At 42.3% G+C, this 24814-nt stretch overlaps 1 protein-coding gene across 2 annotated transcripts; it reads left to right on the forward strand.

Annotated features, from left to right (window-relative positions):
- The first annotated feature begins 2775 nt into the window (after positions 1-2775).
- DDB2 (damage specific DNA binding protein 2) lies at positions 2776-24198 on the forward strand. 2 transcript variants are annotated; one of them, XM_035114921.3, is made up of 11 exons: positions 2776-3077; positions 5132-5307; positions 9108-9238; positions 11503-11694; positions 14958-15124; positions 16283-16382; positions 16841-17018; positions 18263-18408; positions 18971-19135; positions 20752-20797; positions 23321-24198. In XM_035114921.3, exons 2-11 carry the CDS (start codon positions 5133-5135, stop codon positions 23572-23574), a joined length of 1554 nt encoding a protein of 517 aa, XP_034970812.3. In that variant the 5' UTR covers positions 2776-3077; position 5132; the 3' UTR covers positions 23575-24198. The 2 variants fall into 2 exon arrangements, with proteins under 2 accessions (XP_034970812.3, XP_088510316.1); XM_088654190.1 differs by lacking the exon at positions 14958-15124 and adding an exon at positions 12800-12945 and having other exon boundaries at positions 2826-3077.
- Positions 24199-24814: the final 616 nt, after the last annotated feature.

Consider the following 24814-nt stretch of genomic DNA (forward strand, 5'->3'; position numbering starts at 1 on the left):
ATTGTTCTTTCCCTCTCTCATTTGGCAGCTCTTCATTGCTCTTTCCTTCCTGGCAGAGTATTGCCATTTGTCCATCGTTTTGCTTTCCTTAATAATGAATCTGTGCTGGAAGTCCTTTTCCTTTTGACATTGACAGAGCGCATGAAAGATTGCTGCTAATTTAAAATTATTATACATGTATAAAAATAATAATTCTAGGTGACTTCCACATGTTTTTAAGGTATAGAATGAAATGAAACTTAATTTTAATGAGCTACCTAACTCTGTGTGCCTAGGATCCCTGGCCACACATAAAAAGTTTGTACTTTTTATGTGCAGGGAGTGTACAGATGGTTTGGTGAATGTATACAGACCAGAAAGAGGGTTTCCGACTGATATTTCCTCCCTAATGTGCAAGGAGGGCACATGATTTAGTTCATGGGTAGGCAAACTAAGGCCCATGGGCCGGAAGCAGCCCAATCGCCTTCTCAATCTGGCTCACAGATGGTTTGGGAACATAGCTGCCAAGTTTTCCCTTTTCTCGCGAGGAAGCCTATTCAGCATAAGGGAAAATCCCTTAAAAAAAGGGATAACTTGGCAGCTATGTTTGGGAATCAGCATGTCTTTACATGAGTAGAATGTGCCCTTTTATTTAAAATGCATCTCTGGGTTGTTTGTGGGGTCTGCCTGGTGTTTTTACATGAGTAGAATTTGTGCTTTTATTTAATATGCATCTCTGGGTTATTTGTGGGGCATAGGAATTCGTTCATCCCCTCCCCCAAATATATAGTCTGGCCCCCCACAAGGTCTGAGGGACCGTGGACCGACCCCCTGCTGAAAAAGTTTGCTGACCCCTGATTAGTGGTCAGTAACCTGAAGTATAGGAAGGGGCTGCCAGCAACACAATCTCACAGTACAGAGAAGCATATAAAAGCTTCCATCTTCATTAGAATCAAAGTACTGAGCTACATAATCAAGAATCATTCAATGCAATTCTTGAGTTATAGCTTCAGACTATAGGATGAGGAATCACGTTTGAGTGGTTTCTGCCTAAAATCTGTAATGTTATTTATTTAATAATAAAAAATTCCTCGATTGTAAGAAAAAAAATACACCTTCAAAATCTATATATATTAAAATGTAAACTAGCCATGTCCGTTAGTATCCACTTTTCACCAAAACCGCTTGACTGATTGCGTTCAAATTTTGACACAATGCCACATGCGAATGTGAGAGTGACCCTGTACCGTTTTCAAAGACAGATGTCACACCTGTGCCAGGTAAAAACCCCAAAAACCCGTGTTTCAAAACACACCACTCAGACAAAAATGCATGCTGGGAAAAGAACCAGGTTGCAAACCAGTGCCCTCTAGCGGTGGCTACACTGGTACTGCACCTATAAAACATTCCCTCTCAGCAGCACTCGACTCCCGTTTACATACTAGGCCGAAGCCCTTACAGACTAGGCTGAATTGAGGTACTCACTCGCCTGGGTGGCGGTTGGGGGAGGAGGGGACGGGATAGGTCAGGACATGGTGGGACCAGTCACAGGGATGACCCGGGGTGGGGGGAGAAGGGGGTGTGATACATCATGGGTCGGGACAGGGTGGGGGGAATCACATGGATGAGCCACAGCAATGCGTGGCTGGGCCAGCTAGTGGTTTATAAAAAGAATAAAACAATGGAATTACCAGTAAAAAGTTAAAAATAGCTATTTAAAACATGCAAAAACAATAAGTAGCAAATGTTGTATTTGAGATACCATTCTTGTCACACCTTCCTAACATGCCCCCCCCCAATGCATGGAGTTTCTTAAATGGGGAAACATTCATATATGAATCCATGCTGGCTTGGAACATTCCATGATTTGCAGCTTTTTATGCGCTACTGCACCATGTCCACGAGTGTCGTCCAGTAGGAGCTGGAATAAACCATGTCACAAATGTAGCACACTATATTCATGGATTGCTTTCCCTTTTGGGGATTTGTCTCCCAACCTCCACTTTCCAACTTGCTCTTTCTAAGTGCCAGGGGTGCCAACTTGAATAAAATATTGGGGGGGGATCCTAGGTAAGCCCCACTGCAGAATTGATCACATGACACAGTGGACTCACACTATTTGAATGTCAATGCCCATCAAAAATTGGGGGGGGGGGCGAAGACCCCCTCAGCCCCTAGGAGTTGGCTCCTTTGCTAACTGCTGCCAGGGCTCAAGTATGGTGCAGCCCGAACCTGTTTGTGCACTTCAGCTGCCGGTGGTATTTATGGGCGTGGCACTCTGCACACGCTCAGATAAACTACTTCCCCTTTTCCTCCAGAGGATGCTTCCTGGCGGCACTGAAAGAAGCAACCACCCTCCTTTATCTCTCTTCCTACGATTTAAAGAACAAATAAATCAGGCGCCAGGGCCAAGTTCTGGTGCAACCAGGGCAGGATTTAGGTTTGACGAGGCCCTAAGCTACTGAAGGTAATGGGGCCCTTTATATGTCCAGCTGTCCTTTGTCAACAACAAATTGTCGCTTTTTTTGTGTTGAATATAAGCTATATGGTAATTTATGGACCTAATAGGTATCTAAAGCCATTTGCACATAACAAATAGGAACCTACACAACACAAAACACTGTTGCTGTATACAGAATAGGTTTTGTTTTCTATCTTATATTTTGGAAATGTACACCCAGTTTTTCTTTCTTTGTTTTTTTTGGGGGGGGGGTTGGGCAAGTAAGTGGGGTCCTAAGCTATAGCTTGTTTAGCTTATAGGTAAACAAGACCGCGGGGAGAGCTCTTTCTCGGTGCAGCTGCAGACCATTTTGTGGCGCCTCCTTCCGGCCAGAGGAAAGAGAAAACGCCCAGCCGAGGGAGGCTCCCAATCCGAAGTCACGCCGGAACCTGACTAGTTTCCCGCGTAAAGCTCTTCTCGGCTCCCTCCCTCCTTCTTTCCTCTACACTCCCCCCCCTCCCCGCCTCGGATCAGGTTATGAAACCGGCGAGGAGGCGGCTCCTCCTTCCCGCGCCTTTTTCCCGTTCACTCCTCAGCCGGGGCGGCCTGGCCAAGCGGCTGCCTCGTTAGCAAGGAGCGTGTGGTCAAGGTTGTTCAGGTGAGGGGGCGCCCTTGGCTACCGCTTCCCCCTTTGCACCCCTTGCAACTTGTGGCGGAGGCTCCCGCGCTCGGAAGGCGGAGGATACACAGCCCTCCCCTTCGCTTGCCTTCCCTGCTTCTCCCTATCTGACGCCAAGAAGTACCTCCTCTTTCTTCAGGCTCCGCCTTGCTGCCCCCAACCTTATTTCAAAGTCCCCTCACACTTGAAAGGTGGTGGGCTTTTTGTTTTGGGAGGTGTCCAGGACGGGGAGGGCGTGCGGCTCTATTTAAGGCAGCATTGTACTATTTCGCCCGCCTCTGGTATGCTAATATATTGAACTTACATAAAACTGAAAGGTTGTTTCACGTGCTGTATTTGAGGAAGAGGAAGAGGAGCAGCAGCCCCCCTGCAGTATTTGCTTCTACGGTGGTTTCTTGAATTCTATCCTTCCGGGGATTTCTGATCATTGCACTTGGCTATTGCTCGTGACTGGTGAAAATATTTTACGTGTTACGATCAGTGGTGTAGTATTATTCAGGGTTGCAGGGGTCGAAGACCCGTTATTTTTTCCCCCGCAGGAAGGTCCCTGTCTCTGGCGTCCTAGAGCTGCCCAGTCAGCATTAAAGGGGAGCTTTTTAGCCACTAAATAATGCCCCAAAGTATCATAATCATCATTGTTATTATTAAGGACACTGACAACACAAGGTGTTAAACAGGGATTTTGTTCTGAAGTTCTCATTCAAATGCACACTGCCACACACTAGCTATGCCGCAACTCCTTGTACTTATCAATTTTGATAAGAAGCATGTAAAATAAATTGCTTTGTCATTAAATATCGTATGGCCATTAGGAAACTATTATGAATGTGTTTGGAAAGAGCAGTGTTTTTAACACTGAATTTTAAATGTATTACCTGCCCTGCTGTTGATGCAGGGCAGGTAATACATTTAATAATAGTTCAAAAAAATAATAATTGTGAAATGCAACTGTAGAATAATTAAAAACCTTACGACAGCTTTAGGTTAAAATATCTATAAACTGTACACAAGAATATTATTTTACTGAGGTCAATTGCATAGTTTAACTGTGTGCTGCATAATGAAGTACTTTATCTGTTCTGAATCTCTGTCTTGTCTGGATTAAGCTTCAGTATGTTTGCCTTCATCCAGTCCATTACTAACATCTGATGCTTCAGAGATTGAACAACTTCAATTATGGCAATTTCATGGCAATTCCTTGTTTTCTGATATTCCTTGCTCTTATCCTCTTAAGACCAAGGGAAGGGGGAAGAATACCTATACAGTACTAAGCGAGCAATCCTTAGTTTTTCTGGGAATAAATGAAATTGACTGAGGGCGTTGTTGGATCCTGCAGAAAGCAAAGTCAAGGGCTGGGGAAAGATTTGTTAGCAGCGAGGGAGGGCCTAAGGGCCCCAAAATTGATAGCCTAGGATTCTTTGTTGCTCTCTGACTTCCGCACGAGTGTTCTGTAAAGGAGCAGTCCCATATCCACTTACATGGGAGTAAAGCTCATGAATGTGTTGTGAAAAGGGTTAATGTCCTGATTTGGAACACTAATTCTAAAGCAAAAGGTCTAGTTTAATAAAATTATTTCCCTGTGTAGTGCAAGTAAAATGCTAGTCTTTTTAGAGAGGGATTTTGAGAGGTATAGAAATGCAATTTTCAGTCTATAGTAGAAGTTAATGCTATGCTGATCCCATGTAAGAGGCAAAATTGATGGCATTGTAGGGTATATCTGAAGGCTCATGAGGCTTCAACCTGAAGTGAAATGGTCTTGGTCCTGAATAGGAGACCTCCTCAGAACTTTTGCATGCTATCTAGAGTTCCATGATGGAAGAAAACTGGGATATAAATGTAAAAAGAGAATATGTACAGTAATAAGAAAGTATTGATGAGGATTTATGAAATGGTGGAGGTTGAAATCTCATGTTACATTTGCTGTTTACTTCCATTTTAAGCTACTTTAAAAATGTATGCTACTTTTCATAAGAATCTAAAACGTTCTATGACTATATGCCCCACTATGTTGGTCTTTCTCTGTGATTTACCAGAATGGCTCCTGGGAAGCAGTCAAGGGACAAGAAACTACAAAAGTCTCATGAGTGTCCATCGGAAAAAGAGGCAAAAACAACTGGGAAAAGGAAGCAAGACACCAGAGAGCTGGAAAATCAGCCATATGCAAATAAATTACTTGTGAAAAAAGCCCCCAAGCTTCTGGAGAAAATGGGTAATGTCTTCAAACATACATTTCTCATATGTGTCAATGTAATGCTAATGCAGTTTGAGTCTGTTGGTATTGTTTGTTCTGATAGTTGCTATTGCTAACAGACCATGGGTACATGTAATTTGATCTCTTCATATTTAATCCCTTCCCCTGTCATTTTTCCTGCAAGGCTTTTGCTTCTCTCTAGGCCAAAATAGTTATAATGAAATCAGCTCTAAATGCAGCTTGTTTTGGTGGTTTGCCTCTTAACTAACAAAGGTAATTTAATCCCCACATAGTAAAATTAGGAGAGTTTTAAAAGATTGCTTTGTACAGCAATGTGAAGCACAAATCAAATTCTTTGTCGCTTCATGTGGGGCTGCTCAGTTGTAACACCTTTTGAGTTAATGTTCTGGTAATTATTTAATTTGGTCCTGTAAACTTCATTATATTTATTTCAAATATATGCATGTTTTACAATTGCATTCCTGCTATTTAGAGTTTACCACTGGGCCCTGAGTCATGTGTGCTCCAGGGTCAGAGAAATGAATGGTGCTTCAAAGCTGGAAGGAGAAGCTGTTCCTTTCCATACAACAATGAATGAATGGTTTACACTCCCTTTCCTTATTTGAACTGGTAATTGCATTGATGTGAAAACAAAGACAAGTACAGGAACATTTGGTCAACTTTCCTTGAGACTTATTTATCACATTCAGCAGTCCAGTATATATTTTGCCTTTCCAATTTATCTGGTCAATGCACTTTAATCTATCTTTTCCATATCTCCCTTTTTATGGACCTATTTTGACTCTCCACTTAGTTTTTGTTTGAATGTTATTTTACGAGTATTGTACAAAAAAACTGCACTGGCTTTAAAAAAAAGATGAAGCTTTGTACAACCCGAAAAATGTTAGAAAATAAAGCCTCTTAAAGAAATAATCTTCATGATATAAGCAGGTCCAAATATAACTCCCTGTGTTAAAAGTCTTTTGACATTAGAAATCTCTCAATAGTGCAGATAAGGATAGAAGTGTAAAAGCACTGCACATAAAAAGGTAAAGGGACCCCTGACCATTAGGTCCAGTCGTGGACGACTCTGGGGTTGCAGCGCTCATCTCGCCGGTTCTGGCGAACCAGAGCAGTGCACGGAAACGCCGTTTACTGAACCTATTTATCTACTTGCACTTGGATGTGCTTTCGAACTGCTAGGTTGGCAGAAGCAGGGGATTCAAACCGCCAACCTTCTGATTGGCAAGCCCTAGGCTCTGTGTTAAAAGTCTTTTGACATTAGAAGTCTCTCAATAGTGCAGATAAGGCTAGAAGTGTAAAAGCACTGCACATATGCATGTTCAAAATTGGGCTGTCATGCTCTCACTAGATTCTTTAGGGAAGAGGGTTAGGGTTAAGGCAATATGGTCCAAGTAATCAGGGCCTAAAACAAGACATCTAGCGATAGGCAAGCTCAGGATTGTCTGAGGTCATCTTCAAGTTTAATCCATGGGCAAACAAAGGCATGGCAGGTGGCAGGTCTGAGGTCAGGCTTAGGCTAGTCAGTCAGCCAAATCTGCCACATTTCTGGCACATAGGCATTGTTCTAGCAGTTCTTCCAGCCAAGTATGGGGTTTTTTTTTTAGCTGGAAGTGCTGGACTCACACCCTAAATCCAGATGACTTCATCCAGAAGTCTCATTGACCACTATTGAGTGCTTGTCTGTAGTCAGTCCCTTCTAATGAGGTGGATCTTGTGTAGCATTTGCGGTGCCATCTCTCCTCCAGGCTCGGGACTTGTGCACACTCAACCCCAGAGGCTGAACTCACTTGTTGTGTGGGTGGCCCTTCCTCAGCCTGAGTCTGATCCCAGGCTTGTTGTAGTGCTGGGGAGTACAGGTTGTCCTCTGATGAGGAGTCTCCCAGCTGAGGAATGACATAGATCCAATACTGTGTATGGCAATAATGAGACTGCATCTTTTGAAATCTGGGTCTGCCCTATTTATGTGGTGGAAAGGGCCAGTAGAGTGTGGAATGTTTAAACACTTTTCAAGCACTCTCATGCTCCACTGTTTAAAGCAGAGCTTTCCAAACTTTTCACGTTGGTGACACACTTTTTAGACATGCATCATTTTGTGACACAGTAATTCAGTTTTACTAGGAAACCAGAGGTTAAACTACCCCCTTTCCAGCCCCTGAAAGAGCGCAGGAAGTGTTCACACAACACACCTACACACTGCAGCCGACACACTACGGTGTCACGGCACACAGTTTGGAAATCTCTGGTTTAAAGTAAGACTGACTATAAGAAAAGTACTTGCCAGGGATGGGGGAGCGCTCAACACCTCTGTTTGTGCCCCCTTTTAGTAGCAGCCCCACTGCTTTGCATATGAATGGAGAAGCTCTATATTTTAAGCAGCAGGTATGCTGCTGTGACATACAGATTTACCAGGACAGATAAAATCAATGGGGAGTTTTGCTGTTATTTGAATGGGGGTTGCATCCTTAATATTCTCACCTTTTGGTTGACTAAGGAAACACTTTTGTTTTATTATTGACCCTTCCTTGCAAAAATACATGTTTCAAGAGTTTCATTTGATCTGCTTCTACCTCATGATGAGGACTGTCCTCGTCTTACTCCTAAGAAATTGCAAAATGCCGTATTCCTTGCCTTTGGGGGTGATTAGACATGTTGCAGTCAGATTCTGTGTTGCTGTAGATGTCTCTGGTGATTACACACAAAACACAGAACCAATGTTCAAAAACAAATCCCAAGCTGAGTTGCTCAGCAAAATTCTCCCTGGACAACAGTGTTTTTAGACTTTTCCATGAAGAGTCAGCAGGTTTGTTTGTTGAGAACAGCCTGCCTATAGCTCTGTGCATTTTCTGTAGACTACAGAACAAACCTGGAATATTCTGTTTCTGCAGGAACTCGAGAGGGCTTGGCTGGGGTTTATGTTTTCATGCTTTTGGAAGTATCTGGAATAGTATGCTTTTATCCTAAACTGGGCCAATATTTATTTTCTTTGACTGTGCTTTAAGAATGATGTCTCCAACTACCTTACTTTTTAGCTCATTTTTAACCTGGTAGAGCTATACTGACTGCTAATCTATTTCAGTTCAGAAAGGGGGCAAAATACAGCCTCTGTGTTTTTTTCAGGCCTGTTGCAGCCATTGTTATTTCTTTGCATAGTCTTCTCATTGCCCCCTGGGTTTTTTTTTTTTTGCTTAACACCCAGCCAGCTGAAGAGTTTGAGTAGCTCAGAAACTTGAACCACTCAATATTATATGCCCACCTAACCAGTGGTTGCCCATGTTTGCTGCCCCTAATCTAGTGTAGTGGTTGCCAAAGTTTGCTGCTCCTAGTGTAGTGTAGTGACAGTTAGCCTGCAATGCTATTCATACCTGACCTGAGAGTACGCCTCATTGAACTCAGTGGAGTGCTTTGCATGTAGTAGTTTAACATTAAATGTGTAAGAAGCTGGAATGAGTCCAACCCAAACTTGGGCTTGGATACTCCCTACCTCCTTCAACATGTCCAACAAGAGACTTCAACAGTGTTTTGTTTTGCTTTCACAGAATCCTGGCTTGTTATTACAATTATACCAGAGATTGCAGTTCAAAATAGGCTCTGGTTAATTTAACAAGCCAGCCTTATAACTCATGATTTGAAGTGGCTTGTTTTGAAAACTGACTAGAGTTTGTTTTAAAGTATGCTTTCTGTTTCGTTGCACCTGGCTGTAGTTTGGGGGGGGGAGTTTAAAAAACAGTGAAATCTGTCCTAAGTGAGCATGTTAGTAGTTAGGTAGTAATATAACTTTTGCTGTTGTCTGGCAGGAGAAGCTTTCCATGGATCCATGATCAGAAAAACAGGAGTGTTCTTCCATCAGCGAGAGACACAGAAGAACATTGTCCATTATCTACATCAGAATATGCTGGGTGGTGCTATTGGGACACGGCTCAGAAAGGTAGGTGTTTTTCCTGAGGCTCCTGCAGTTTCTATTCCTATCTAAATGCATACTCTGCATAGTAGTGTGGAGGAGAAAAGAGTTACAGTTCTGTTATTATTGACTGTTTGGCCCATGTTCCCTCCTCCAAAGTATGCATAATACAGCCATGTGTAGATTTTTCCTTTTTTTAAATCCACCTGACTACATGACACTCTGGTTGCATTTGCACATAATGCTAAATGATGGTTTAGCTAGAATGAGCTTGAGAGAGACTGACTCTCCTCCTCCTCCTCCTCCTCCTCCTCCTCCTCCTCCTCCTCCTCCTCCTCCTCCTCCTCCTGTGCAATTGGGAGAGGGATACTGGCAGAGTATAGTTCCACTTTTAACGTATATTGGCTTAGCATTATTTTTGAACCAGGAATCCTGGTTTAATAATTGCTCATTGTCATGTTGCTCATCTTCTCACCATATTCCTTTTCCCCTTATCATTTCCGGAGAAAGCCAGCTGGGGAGGGGAACAGTTTAAAGTAGAAAAATGAGCAGGTAAAGAGTTCCACAGCTCCTCCTCTTGTTGTACCTCTGGTGAAGCTTGCATCACCTAGATGCAGAAATGCATGTTGACAACATTATGACATCATTATGACATTGGCTGATTGACAGGAGGGTGTTCTCGCCCACCTATCAAAGTTAGCCTGCAGGGTGTGGGGAGATAAAGATCTGGCCATAAAGCTTCATGATCCACAACTGATCTAGACGTTGTTTTCTGTTAAAAAATAAAATTAGAGGGAAGATACATATGGATGCATGTAGTGTAGTATGGTCCACAGTTGAACCTGTTAGCAGTATACCGTGTTTCTCCTAAAATAAGACATGCCTATAAAATAAGCCATGGCACGATTTCCATGCGTTGAAAAAATATAAGACATACCCCGAAAATAAGCCGTAGTGCTACCGTATGTGAGCTCTACTTGGTGAAGAGGACAAAAGTGGCATTTGCGGTGGAGAAGAGAGGAAGGCACGAAGAAGAAAAGAGGAGCGATTAAAGACGCCTCATGAATGACCTCCGTGTGTGTCTCTTTCTCCCCCTGTGCGCGTCCCTTTCTCTCCCCCTGTGCGCGTCCCTTTCTCTCCCCCTGTGCGCGTCCCTTTCTCTCCCCCTGTGCGCGTCCCTTTCTCTCCCCCTGTGCGAGTCTCTTTCTCTCCCCCTGTGCGCGTCCCTTTCTCTCCCCCTGTGCGCGTCCCTTTCTCTCCCCCTGTGCGAGTCCCTTTCTCTCCCCCTGTGCGAGTCCCTTTCTCTCCCCCTGTGCGAGTCTCTTTCTCTCCCCCTGTGCGAGTCTCTTTCTCTCCCCCTGTGCGAGTCTCTTTCTCTCCCCCTGTGCGAGTCTCTTTCTCTCCCCCTGTGCGCGTCCCTTTCTCTCCCCCTGTGCGCGTCCCTTTCTCTCCCCCTGTGCGCGTCCCTTTATCTCCCCCTGTGCGCGTCCCTTTCTCTCCCCCTGTGCGAGTCTCTTTCTCTCCCCCTGTGCGAGTCTCTTTCTCTCCCCCTGTGCGTCTCTCTCTCTCTCTCTCTCTCTCTCTCTCTCTCTCTCTCTCACACACACACACACACACACAGCCCACCTCTCGCTTCCCCCCACCTTTTCCCCCTTCCATTCTACCGGTATGTGCCCAGCCATGAGTTGCTTGTTGATTTCCTCTTGATGGCCGAGACAGAGAGCGAGGCAGGCAAACTGCAGCTACGGTAGGAAAGTAGCGAGCTCTCGCAGACATGCGGGTGGTTTTTTTAAAACTGACATCCCCTCCCTTCTCATTTTGCCGAGAGACCCAGACAACTTGCATTCCTAGGCTTCAAAGGTTATGCATATGAAAGAGGAGATTAAGGAGATAGATAAAGACAACTTCCTATTATCACCTTGCCTTTGTCCTGAAAGATAGAAACCTTATGGTAGCCATGAGATCTGGGCATCAAAGGAAAGTACTTAACAGCTATTTGGTAAAGCCAATTGTGATCTCAGGCAGCATCTGGCTAATCAGTCCTGAGAAAGAGAAACGTGATTTCTGTTGTACAGCATCTGTAAAATTCATATAAAAAATCATTTCCCTGTTATGATCCAGCCCCCGAATAAGACATCCCTTGAAAATAAGCCATGGTGTGTTTTTTTGAGGAAAAATAAGACGTGTCTTATTTTAGGAGAAACACGGTAGTTGCAAGAGTAGCACAGACTTGCGTATATGGGAATTGTTGGGCTTATCTCTCACTCTCTCTCTCATTGTCTTTGCAACAGTGTCTTCAGGTGCCCTTTGTACGTTCCCTCTATTCATATCGCCTGTTCCGAACAGCAAGTCCCTTTGACAGGAGGGTTACATGCTTGGAATGGCATCCAACACACCCCAGCACAGTTGCTGTGGGCTCCAAAGGTGGAGACATCATTCTTTGGGACTATGAAGTGCTTAATAAAAGCTGCTTCATAAAAGGGGTAAGTCATTGTGAAGATCGAATGCAGTGTCTATGCAAGCTCTTTGTTAGAGCTGTATGTAGATTGATGATGAAGGCTTCTAGTTAGAACTCTATTGCACTGGAGAAATCTGTGTTGTAATTTCCCAGCTCTCTATACAAGGGAATGATCTGGCTACTTATTTGAGTTAGATAATTTTTGTTTTAACTTTTTACTTCAGATTCATTAGATGTGAAAGTACTTCATTGAGTTGAAGGAATGAAATATTCCTTCAAATGAAATATTATTTTTCATCAGCCTTGCTTTGAATTGTTAATAATGCCTTGGCAAAATACACATGTGTTTATCTGTGGAGTGAACTTCATCTTTTCTAGAGGTTAAGCAAACCCAGAAGAAGAGAATAGCTTCCTTGAGAATTCCAAGTCTTCTCCAAGGATACTGAGCTGCTACGATTTGTATATCTGTCTGTATTCAAGCAAAGATTTTTTTATAACATCGTCTTAGACATTTCAAAGAAAAGCTCACAAAAGCATAAGACTAATACTCTGAATATGGAAGTTTCAGAGTTCCCAAGCTGTTGTTTATAATCCAGAACAGCTTTCCTGGCATCACCGCAATGTTGCATTTTATCCTCCCAAATCCTCACAAGAAGGTAATAATTCAGCCCCCAAATTGAGCTCCTGAAACTCTTCATATATAGCACCCCCTCCCTCCATTGGGGCATTACTTGTCTTCAGTCTTATCCTTTATCCCTTTCCCTGCTCCCACTTCTAGTACCCTTAGGTTCAGTCTTTTAGCAACTGTTCACAGAACAACCCATTCTTGTAAAGAGGTTGAGTAGGTGACTTTCAACAGTTTAGTTCATGGTGGCAACCCTGAGAAGAAGCTGAGTCAAACCACTCAAGATGTAGATGTTGCCAGGAGTTCTGCAGGCTTGTTCTTCAACATGGCAGTTATTTAAAAGAAATGGTATTGGCCAGAGGAAACTTCTCCTATATGAGGATATTTGTTCAGCTTGGCTAATGAATGCTGCCTTGTACTGGTGTTAGATGAGATAACAAGAGGGACTCTCCTTCTTCCTCATCTCTGAGTAGCTTTCTGTTTTTATTCATCCCATTCATTGTAGATGAGAACTGGAGGGGCCATCACAGGAATGAAGTTTAACCCTTTTAACCCTAGTGAGCTGTACACATCATCAATTGCTGGAACTACTGCCCTGCAGGATTTTAATGGAAATACAATTCGAGTCTTCACCAGTACCGACGACTGGGAGTAAGATGTGATAAAAGTTTTCCCCACCTCTCACTGCTTCTAGTATTAGAAGGCAACAAAATACAGGAAGTGGTGTAATTTTGGTATGGGTCGCCCCTCACCCTGGTCTTACCAGAGTTATTCACTCAGAATGTGAATGATTTGCTCTTCTTGAATCACTGCTATTTGCTTTAATCATGTACTTTATCTTTTAGCCCCCGAAACTGGCCCTTAGGGCAGGTTACATAAGTAAAAAAAAACAATGTGGAGGAAAACAGTGTACAATTTGATATCACTATGGAAAAGGAGCCTTGTAGCACCTTTAAGTTATTAAGAGGTGCATCTGATGAAGTGGGCTCTTCACAAACGTTCATGCCACAATAAGTCTGTTGAATCTTGTGGCATCCAACTGTGTTGCCACCTGCGAATAAGTGATGCTGTAAACAGAGATCTCTGTAGGCTGCTTTTCATTTTGACACTTGAGGAAAGCCTTCAATGACAATAGACTGAGATACATTAGGATTTCTTTTCTTCTTTTCTCATCCTTATTTTGTCAGCATCTTGTGATATCATATCGCTTGTTTTTGGGTTCATTTTGAATGCTTACCAGTTTCACATTTTTTGTGCTTAAGCTATCTTAGGATCTCTTGAAACTTCATTGAGCACTTTATTTGATGTTACTTTGTCCTGATACTGATATTAACACCAGCTTTGGGAAGAATGTGTGAATAAAGCTTTATCTGTGTCAACCTGAATGTAGGTTTGGTTGCATGAGTGTTTTATTTTCCTCCCAATTCAGGCACCAGGAACCTGATTCTCACAGTAGTTATATCTGAAGCATATATCAGAAGCAAAACAGACACATGCTTGGATATCCTCATGTAATATTTTTATACCCCTCCGCAGATGGAGGTCCTTGTGTCAAGGAATAAACGTGACATAAGTTTTTGTGTGAAGTCTTCACATTTCGATGCAGCAAAGCGAAGATTGATGGAATTAGATTAGTTTTCCTCTACGCTAAGGAATCTCCAGAAGCTCCAATGGGTGCTGAGAAGTAAAATAAACAATGCACTGAATGCAGCTGCAGAGAAGTTGTGAATGAAGACCCTCCTAGAAATATATAATGGAGTTTCAGTGCTGAGGTTCAATAGGATGGAATAGTTTTCCAATTTATTCTTGGTTTTTCAGTTGTGTGGAGGGAGATCAAATTGCAGTTGCCACATTCACATCCTTTAGTCGGAACAAGAGGAACCTTAATGTAGCTGAAGGGAACTTTTTAATATGTGGGAAGTTGCCTGGCTTTATCATAAAGGTGCAGAACTTATTTGCGTTTTCTATACACAATTGGGGATATTTAATGCTATACTTGTTTAAGGATGGAGGATGTGTGTCATGACTGGAGACATAATGTTATATGTTGTCCTCAGTATTATCCTAGGTCTGCAAAGTTCTTTGTTTGCTCTGTGTTTAAATAGGTACTTGAAGTGTTAAAGAATGTAGGAGTAGAAAGTCAATACAAATAGTTCCACAGGAAGGAGCTTGATAAACCAGTCTACTAGCACACTGATGGCTTAGTGTTTCTCTCTTAGTGTTTTTTTTAATTGCTTGGTGCTTTTGAAGAGGATATTGTATAGCTTCTCAACATTTTTGAAGTGCAACTTCTGAAAGGAATTTGCATGCAACATCTGAGAAGTTAACTAATTCAGAAGTTAACTAATTGTACAGTACTCGTACTGTGCAAGGTGCAGTGATCTGTATTATGTAGGTAGGTGTGAATTCACCTAGAGCAGGCATCCCCAATCTTTGGCCCTCCAGATGTTTTGGACTACAATTCCCATCATCCCCGACCACTGGTCCTGTTAGCTAGGAATCATGGGAGTTGTAGGCCAACAACATCTGGAGGGCCGCAGTTTGGGGATACCTGACCTAGAGCCTAAACTCAGTGCATCTCTGCCAGGTTGTGCTGACTGCCTATTCCTATTCTTCCCCAGTAACTTAGGCATATTCCTCTCCTCTTCCCATCTGTGTTCCAGAAAGGCCCAGGAGACTTTATTGGAGGCATGAAATTCAGCCCATTTGAGTCGGCAAATCTTTATGTGGCATCAGGGAATGGTACCCTTAATCTACAGCACCTTGAGGGCCGACCAGCACAAGTGATCTCCCGCACCCCAGTCTGTGACCATGAATTCCATGATATTTGGTGAGGAGTGAGAAGGGCAGGGTCATTGTTCAGCTCACAAATTTCCTTTACCCTTCCTTTGAATGTGCCAGGACAGATTACTAGCATTTGTTTGGGCTGTTCCCCTGGGCCTATTGGAGGCAATACGTTTCTGATCATGTGGATGTCCATTGGAACATGATTACTGTTGTGCATAATAGCAAATGGAAGTAGTTCGGCTTTTTCGTGGGCATGAGCACTTGAGTAGTGCTTTGCTTAATGGAGTCATGAGTAGAATCCTGGAAATCCCTCTTTCCTTGGGTGCATAGCGTACCCTATATAGTACACCTGATACATAGAGAAGGCAAACAACTTTTTCAGTAGGAATTCCACAAACTGCAGCACTCTAACCATGTCACGTATGCTCAAAGAAGAGTGAATAAGACAGGTTTTGGGGTTTTATCTTTACACTGTCTATTGTCCCGAACTGAGCGAGTGTGACTGTGCATCAGAGCCAATAAGGTCTGCTTTCATATAGCAGGCACATTTATCAGCTGCACGTCTCCCATTAAAACAAAGTAATACAGGAAGAGAAACTTTATGAAGATATAAATTGCACCTCATGCTTGGGAGTTAGTATTGGGAGGTAGTGTGTGATATTCCCAAAGAAAGAGGAATGCATAGAATTCTGATGCTTGTTTAGATCTGGGTTTCTTTTTCAAGCATTCTGGAGGTTCACTGGAAGGCATGTGAAAGATAAGGAGCAATCTCATCTGCCACAGAAAGTGTGACTTGGCTCTCACACTTGCAAGGCAAACCCTACCATCAGGCACAACATGTTGGCAGATGTTTTAGGGCAGTAGTAGAAGCCCCTTGCTCTAGTTACTGAGCCCCTCAACTATTTCCCTATAAGAGCAGAGTGTGCCACAAGTTCAATAATACTTTGAGCTGATGTGATACACATTGTGAATGTTTTAAAGAGTGTGGTTGGTCTTTCCAAGTGATGCCTGTTGGGTTTGTTACACTACTTGATATATAATCCAACACTGATCCCACATCAGAATGCCACTAGGGTTCAGTTCAGCTCAGCTGTGATTCCATTATTTATATAAATACTGTTTTTGCATTCTGCTAAGAACAGAGAACCACTTTAGTTATACATGGGTGAAAATTCTGAATTTGTACTTCTTTCTTTTTTAGTTTCTGGTACTGCAGCGTTGATGTATCTGCAACTTGCCGGACTGTGGTGACAGGTGATAATGTGGGGAATGTAGTTCTGCTCACTACTGAGGGCGAAAAGGTTTGTGTGCCCCTCCTCTTTGCCTTACAGTCTGCTTTGATCAGACATACATACTTAGGTTTTTGAAATTTTAAACATCTGCCTAATGTTGCCCTGACTTAGAATATACATCATGGATGATTTTGGACTCCTATCAGCCCCAACCCGCAAGGCCAATGATTGATGATTATGGGAGTTGTAGTATTAACAACATCTGGAGAGCCACAGGTTCCCTTTACTGGAGAGATCATATTCCGCAGGAAGAGAACCTGGAAGTTCCTTATTTAGATTAATCTTGGATCTCCTTTAGAATTGTCTTTATTAGGCTGATTTAGAATACAAGCATATGCTCTCCTGCCTTCCATATCAATTTTTTTTAAAAAAAGATGTTTTACCACCATCTAGAAAAGTATCTTTGATTTCTAAATCTCTTGCTCTGTAGTTGTAATGCGTTTTGGCTTTTGTTATATCCTCTGCAGGTATGGAACCTGAAACTGCACAAAAAGAAAGTGACTCACGTGGAATTCAATTCTCACTGTGATTGGCTCTTAGCTACAGCCTCTGTGGATCAGACAGTAAAGATCTGGGATCTGAGAAACATTAAGGACAAGTCAAGTTCTCTTCATGTACTTCCACATGATAAACCCGTTAATGCAGGTAAGATAGCAAAGTGGCTCATGGCTTATACTCTGCCACCTAACCATTCTTGGCTTGTACGTGTTTCAGGTCAGTGCCACATGCCTTTGTCTTTCCACCTTGCATTCACTGTACCAGTTGTTGGCCGTGTAAAGGTCAATGCCAGTCCTGCTACCTCACAAGGTTATTTAGATAAAATGAGATACAACCACATTATAAGGTGCCCTCAAACCTTGGCATGAGTTGTGAAGGAAATTGGAAGATATGTGGAAAAGACTAACACTAGTCCTATTCATGTCATAGTTTCACATGTCTTGTCAAAAAGAGGAAGTGTGTCTATACTGAGTGTGTCTATAGACTTGCTAAAATTTAAATCAAAGTTTTAGTAGTAATGTTAGCCCCACAAGATAAAAACAACAGAGAAGAATGGAGGTTGTGGCTTATCATTTCCCATTATGCAACACTTGTATAACATGGATAAAATCTTATTCTTAATGTCTGAATTGTTTTCATAAATAAAGAGTAACAAGAATTGTTTACCATCTTTCAGCCAAATTCCAAATCATAGTAATGATTTCCCTATCCTTCAACATAGGAGGTTTTTTATTAGGCCATTTACTTGCAACCAGTATTTTGGCATCTGAAAACAGATTCCAAATAAACTTGAGATGTTCAGGCCACACTATGTATTTCAGATATCCAAGTGCAAAATTCAAGATTTATATTAAATGTTACTTCAAAATCACTGAATTCTAAACCAGTCCCTGCCTCCCCAAATTCTGCATGGTCATTTCACATTTCCAGTTTGTGAATCTTGCAAGTCTTGTTTAAAAAGTATGTGGTAAAGCTGAAAGTGAAGTCAGTGTGAATTTATTTAATTAAGTCCAAGGAAACTGAATTTAGAGACACCGATAACCTACTGAAATCAGTGGTACTTGAGGATTTATGCAGATAGTTTTGGTTGATTTTGGTAGAAATTCAGCATTTTGTTTCAGATAAGATTGCTTGTTACATTCTAGTTATGTCTATAATTGGTGCTATTTTGGGCATATTCAAATGTTGCTCTTGTCTGTTTTAGAAGAGACCATCACTCAACAATTACACATTTATTAGAATTCTTCTACAGGACTAATAATAATAATAAGCATAGTGAAATAGTAATCATAGCTGCAATGTCTATAAATATAATATTCCATTGATAATTTATTTTGTTATTGGCCACAATACATTTACACATATTCCTGTTTTCTCCCCCTCCTCCCCAGCTTATTTCAGCCCAACGGATGGGGCTAAACTACTGAGTACTGACCAGTACAATGAAATCCGGGTCTATTCCTCTTCTGATTGGTCCAAACCCCAGTGTTTGATTTCACATCCCCATCGGCAGTTCCAGCACCTTACACCTATCAAGGTGAAGAAATAGGAGTGTTGACCTGGGAGCATGGCCCACTTGATGCAGAGAGCAGAGAGTTCAGAAGAAAAGCATATTACAACTCCTGTATGGAAAATTGCTGGGAGCCTTATGGACGGGCTTTTTCTATATGTATAGATTCAAGTATAGGATATTGAGGAGAGTGGTTCATTCTGCTTCTGGTTATGGATCTATATAAATAAGCATTCCAGTATACAACCTTAGACTGGAAGCTACAGTGACAGTAGACAATTATTGGTGGCAGGGTTGGGCAGAAGGAATCCTAGGGCAGTGGCACCTAGTTGTAATAAGAATGTCTCCCTAGATTTGTATACAAGTTCCAAGTGGTAGGGTTAGTAAGAACCTATGGAAATTCTGTTGCTACATTATGATGCCTTGAAAGGTCTGCAATTTGCTTTCTCTCGTGTGAGGGGTACAAGCTGAATCTGAATGACCCACAGGACGCCAGCACTTGATAATACGTTGTTGTCGTCATCCTAGTCCTCTGTAACACGTATCAGTTTAGCACTGACCTTGCTTTACCACCTCTTCTTTATTTTAGGCGACATGGCATCCTCGCTATGATCTCATTGTGGTGGGTCGTTACCCAGACCCTAAGTTCCCAAGCTACACAGTGGGAGAGCTGAGAACCATTGACATATTTGATGGAAACAGTGGGGAGATGGTGTGCCAGCTGCATGATCCAAATGCATCTGGAATTATATCGGTAGGTGTAGATAGCATGTCCGAAGAGCTACTGTGCCCGCACCCCCCAAAAAACTGGAAGGATGAGGGAAATAATAATTTCTTTTCTTATATGGTGCAACTGATTGATTGATGGGTTTGCTTGTGGCAAAAGTTTGCATCCAATACAGGGCTTCTCTTTAAGAATAGCTCCCACAGCTATTTTTAAGGACTCAGAAGACAGACATATTCACAGCAGGAGTTTACTTGGGTAGGGAGGCCCTGTGTTACCACTTTTTGGTAGGACCACTAGTGCCTAATGGAGAGAAATCCTCTGAAACCTGGACTGCCCTATTGTACTGGATGTGGCGAGAGCTTCACACATTTTAGCTTGTCTTGGTAGCCAGCATCTGTGGTTTCCATTATTCTGACCTTCCTCTATGTCTCACTTCTGACCCCATGTTGCACCTGGGAGATCTTTGGAAGCAAGAAGGCTTCTTGATGCTACTGAATCATCTAAAGCATGGTGTAAGGTCAGAGATGAGGCCCCTTCCCCACCCCTGAGTTTTCTGTACATGTTGGATGACTTAAGTATGGTCAGTCAGTGGAGACTCTGGTGGTGGGTTCAAGCCCTACATCAGGCAAAAGATTCCTGCATTGCAGGGGCTTGGAATAGATGACCCTGGTGGTCCCTTCCAACTCTACAATTCTATGATTGTGTGTCTATGCATTTGATGTGTATATCTTGACCAGCAAGAAGTGTGAGAGCTGTCAGAGTTCTCTACATTGTGTGGGGACCTCAGGGAAGAAGAAGCACCTTCCACTTTCTGCAGGGTCAAGGTCATCAGAATCAGTTTTTTTGTCATTGCCACTGATGAATGTGTTTGTGAACTGTAGCAGAGACATTTATATATCCTTTTCTTTTTTTTAGGTTTTTTTAGCTGTGTTTTTTTTAAAAAAAAGCTGCTGAACTTGCCATTTGCAATGTTGCAAATTCCAGCCTTTCCACTGAATGCCTGGACAGACTACTGTAGTAGCCCCACCCTTTCCTCCAGAGGCATGCCTTTGGTTTCCTAAACTCCAGAAATGAGGAGATGCACAGCTGTCTCCATAGATAAACAAAGTTCATGTCAATTCATTTGGTGTGTGAGCTGTGGGAAAGAATAGTTGCTGAGTTGCTTATTTCCACACCAGATGTTCAGAATTGAAATCAGAGCCCTGATTTTTTAAAAATCTATCTTAATTGTGCACCCATGCAGTTTCTGAGGCAGAGGTTCATTTCCATTCTTGTGGTGGAAGAAACGTTTTATATCCTGTTGCCAGAGCTGCCTCTTCCTAAACCAGATTTCGTGAGAGCCGCTCACTGAGGCTCCTGGTTAGATCTGCCAGTTAATTTTCTGCAGGAGGCTTTTAAAAATCTTTTTATTCCTTTGCTTCTTGTCACCATACACATCTCGTGATGGACTGATAACATAGGTGGGGGGTGGAGGAGAGACCTGCTATTCAAAGCTCTGCTGATTTGTACAGAACTCTTTCCACATCCAGTGCTGGGCATTTCTCTGTTCCTCTGTCCAGAATGTTCTGGGTTTTTTATTTGATTGATGATGTTAAGTGAACAACCGACACGATTACAATGCATTATTGTGTTTACATTTGCAGCTCAATAAGTTTAACCCTATGGGAGACACACTGGCTTCTGGAATGGGTGAGTGGTTGGTTTAATCTTACACATTTGATAATGGATCACTGTTCTCACCAGATAAAAACAATCAGGCACTATCCAGAAAAAGCATGCTGACAGTGGGGTTGGATTTTGTGGCTATGCTTATAACACTTCCTCGATGTTCATTTGGGACATTTTTATCCAACCTTTCCTCAACTTCAAGGAGACCAACAACAAAAGTTGTATTTCAAGACCATTTACATGTTCACATACACAGAAGAATGGGTGGTACTTTAACAATAAAAGCACAAGAGAGAGTGGTGCTGAACCCTTCCCATGCCTTACCTTCCAGCTACCTTCTTGGCTCTGTTACCAGAAGCGAGCCAGAAACAGAGAAAATATGAGGTTGAGGAGAGTTCATCACCCCATTCCTGTGGGATCCTCTTGCTGCTAAATATACCAATCCCTGCTTAGCATGTGAACGGGCCAGTTTTGTGACTTTCCACATGCAATCTCTTGCTGTCACAGCCACACCTACCATATTTTTCCATTTATATGATGTATAAGACGACCCCTGTTTTTTTTTAACCCAAAATTAAGAAATTAAGTTGTTTAGCTTTTTGGGGGGGTGGAGGGGGTCTCTTCTGCCAATCACTCACCTGCCTGTCCGCCACTGCCAATCGCTTGCCACGGTCACTCCCGATCACACACCTTGCCGCAGCCAATTGTCTGCCTGCTCGCAGCCGCCAACAGCCCACCCGCCCACTTGCTACAGCCACCAATCACCCAGCCAATCGCCGCTGCCAATCTCCTGCTTGCTGCTGCCATTAATCGCAACCCCCCCCTGCATTCATTATCCGCGTATAAGACGACACCCAATTTTTGCTTATTTTTTTTTAAGCAAAAAGCATCGTCTTATACACAGAAAAATACGGTACTTTGACCCTTGACTACTTTGTTCTTTAGCTTAGAAATGATAGGGTGGAACAATCTTATTGAAAGGAGAGTACTGCTGCCATCTATTGGCCTTTTAGGCAGTAATGCAGAAGACAAGGTCCAGAATAAATTAACCTTGGCATTTATACGGATTCTTTCAAGTAAATTTACCTAGCATCTGGGACAAATAAACATTTTAGCAGTACCAGTATACCAGGGCCTTTGTCTGTTACACTGTACCAAGGATTGTGGACTGAACCTGTAGACTTTTGCTAGTTTCCAACTGTCTGCTTCATATCTTAAGTGGACCCTTCCTTGCTTGGAGGAAATTTGGCAACATAATAAAGGCATGCAAGAGAGCAAGGGACAGGGGAGGAACACCAGGTGATAAGTAAATGGCGTATCACGATTCCTTGGCAAGAAGAAAGGGGGGGGGAGTCTTGGGTGGGAGACAGCAACCTGAGTGACAGGCAGATTGCTGTTAGGAGCAGACAGGCAGATTGCTGTTATTTTCTAAGATTCAGTCAGGCTATAGCTTCATTGTCTTCGGGTGTTTCTGCAGTACGTTTTTAGCTGAGTGCACAGGGTGATTGGTGATGATGACTAGTGACTGAGTGGGAGATATTGTGGGAGTTAGTGTGTGGGTTGTGTGTGGGAGCTGTTGGATGCGTGAGAATAGAATGGAATGAGTGATACTGAATGAGCAGCAGGTGTTGTATGATTTGAGTAGATGTAAGACAGAATTTGGATGTGATTTGTGTGTGTCAGTAAGATGAATGCTATATATTGTGAGTCAAGGAAGGGGGAAGGGATCGTTGAGTCTTAAGATGCTTTCATAATTTGCCACTTTGTGTTTGTTTTGGGGGATTTTATTGTATTGTAATTTAATGTTATTTCTCAGTTTTCTTGTCTGATCTTTCTCACTCTTGCTCTAGATATATATACTACACATAGTTGCAGGGGCGCATACACACACACACACACACACACACACACACACACACACACATTTTATAAACCACTAAGAAACTGTCTTAAGTGTTAAAGAGGTTTATAAAGTGTTAAGAGGTGTTTGAAAATATGGAAAAAAAACCTCAGACATAGCTGTCAAACTTAAAGATACAGTTAAGTGTTGGGAAAGATGAATTACTGATATACCCGATTATTAGCTACTACTTTGGATTCTGTTCCTGTAATGAGACTTTGTAGATCTAACATCAAAAGCCAATTGCTCCATTAAACCTTAGTAGCTGGGAAATAAGCATGTCTGAGCTCTTGGATATATCATCATCATCATTTAAAATATGTACTTGGGTTACAATAGTACATACAGAGTCTCTGTTTTCAAGTCGGATATTTCGTCATACAGGTCAGTCACATTCAGAGTGAGACATTATTGTTACAGGCAATATGGGTTTGGCAGGAAAGAGAAAGTGGGAAGAGAGATGGGGGAAAGAGGAGAGATAGTAAAGTTTCATTCTTTTGCATGGTATATGAGCAAAGCGTTTGTGTCAGCATCATGTGAACAATTCCTTTATTTTTGCTGGCGATGGTCAGAGCTCTTGGAATGTACTTTTTATTTGGCTTTCCAAAGCAGAATTCCTAAAACTGTGACTTTTTTTCTGGCAGGTTTTAATATTCTGGTCTGGAGTCGGGAGGAAATGGTAACCCAGAATCAGGAGTGTCTCATGCAGTCCATGACAGAGCAGGGAATGAGATGCAGAAGCTCATCTCGACTGGGGACACAGAACCAAAGACAATCAACCACAGGAGCAAGCAAACTTAAAATGAAACTATTTAGTCCTGAATTAGAGAGCACCAAAACAAAGGGCAAAGAGCGTAAATTACAGGAGAAGAAGAGAGGAAAATATTCAGAGGACTGATCAGGCAAGCATATGTGGTGTTCATTTAGAGCAAAGCCTGTGCTGGCATGGTTGGCAGTGGTGGCTTCAGAGAGAAGCAAGCTCTTACCCTAACCCAGCTTCTCTGGATCATGGATGTTATGTTCCTGGATCATGGATGGTATGTTTCAAAATCCTTTATTAAGAGCAAAGAATGGCTCCACGCTCAATACTCACATGCACTTGGCCCAATTAAAGGAGTACCATATTTGTGCACACTTGCAGATTTTTAACTGTCTGGGACATGGCACAGTGCAGTGAACTGGGCTATGCTGACAGTTCAGTTTGCATTTTTAGAACACTATATTTCCCCTTGAGCAACCTGGGATTGTCTTCCCATGCCACTTCAAAATGCGAGAATTTCCCTTCTTAAGGGTTCTTTCCCAGCACTGCTTCCTCAAAACAGATATGTTGTGAGGCAACTGTTAAGCTAAAAGCATTTACTTGACTGATAAATTGCTTGTGGCCTAGGTATAAAAGTAAACTCTTCGTGAAGAGGCTGTTTGAGACCGAGGGAGGTGGCTTGGGTTGCAGTTGCTATTGGGATTTTGTTTTGTTCACCTTGTTTACAAAATTGAGATACATTCAATAAAGTTTTGTATGGAACATTTTTTTGGGTAATGCTTGAGAAGCTGAACAGTTCCCTAAGAAGAAAAAGAACTAGGACGTAAGCATATCCAAAGACCAGATATGAGGAGCTTTACAAACTTTATCCCAAATAAACTGAAGTTCTGTGAACAGAATTATGCAAGTTTTAGTAACTTGCATAATTTTGCTTTCAAGAACAAGGCATTTTAGATCTTGACTCCGGCCTCCCCCACCCTCTGGTAAGAGCTCTGGAACAAAAGAAAGGGAAATATTGTGGACAATTTAAAGTGTTATTGGGCAGGAATCAAAGAATAATAACCATCGTAGGAAGAAAAAGATTCAGGAGCCCCATCTTTGCAAACTCAGTTGAAAATCTGCTCAACTCACCTCGTAATCTCCTCCCCTGCTTCTACTTCCATATGCTCACGTTTGATTCCTTAAAAAGCAGCAGTTTCAAGATGTTCCACCTGCACACCAGATATAAATGTGCAGAGTAGGTGGAACCCTATAAACCCACTCCTTTAAATACATCAATTTACATACAGCAACAGTAAAATAAAGTGCAATACCTACAGACAACTTTCATAAAGGCAGGTTTTCCCTTGGGGAAAATGTTTTCTCACTAGGATCCATG

Source organism: Zootoca vivipara, chromosome 1 (assembly GCF_965207765.1).
Source record: "Zootoca vivipara chromosome 1, rZooViv2.hap1.1, whole genome shotgun sequence".
NCBI classification, from domain to species: Eukaryota; Metazoa; Chordata; class Lepidosauria; order Squamata; family Lacertidae; genus Zootoca; species Zootoca vivipara.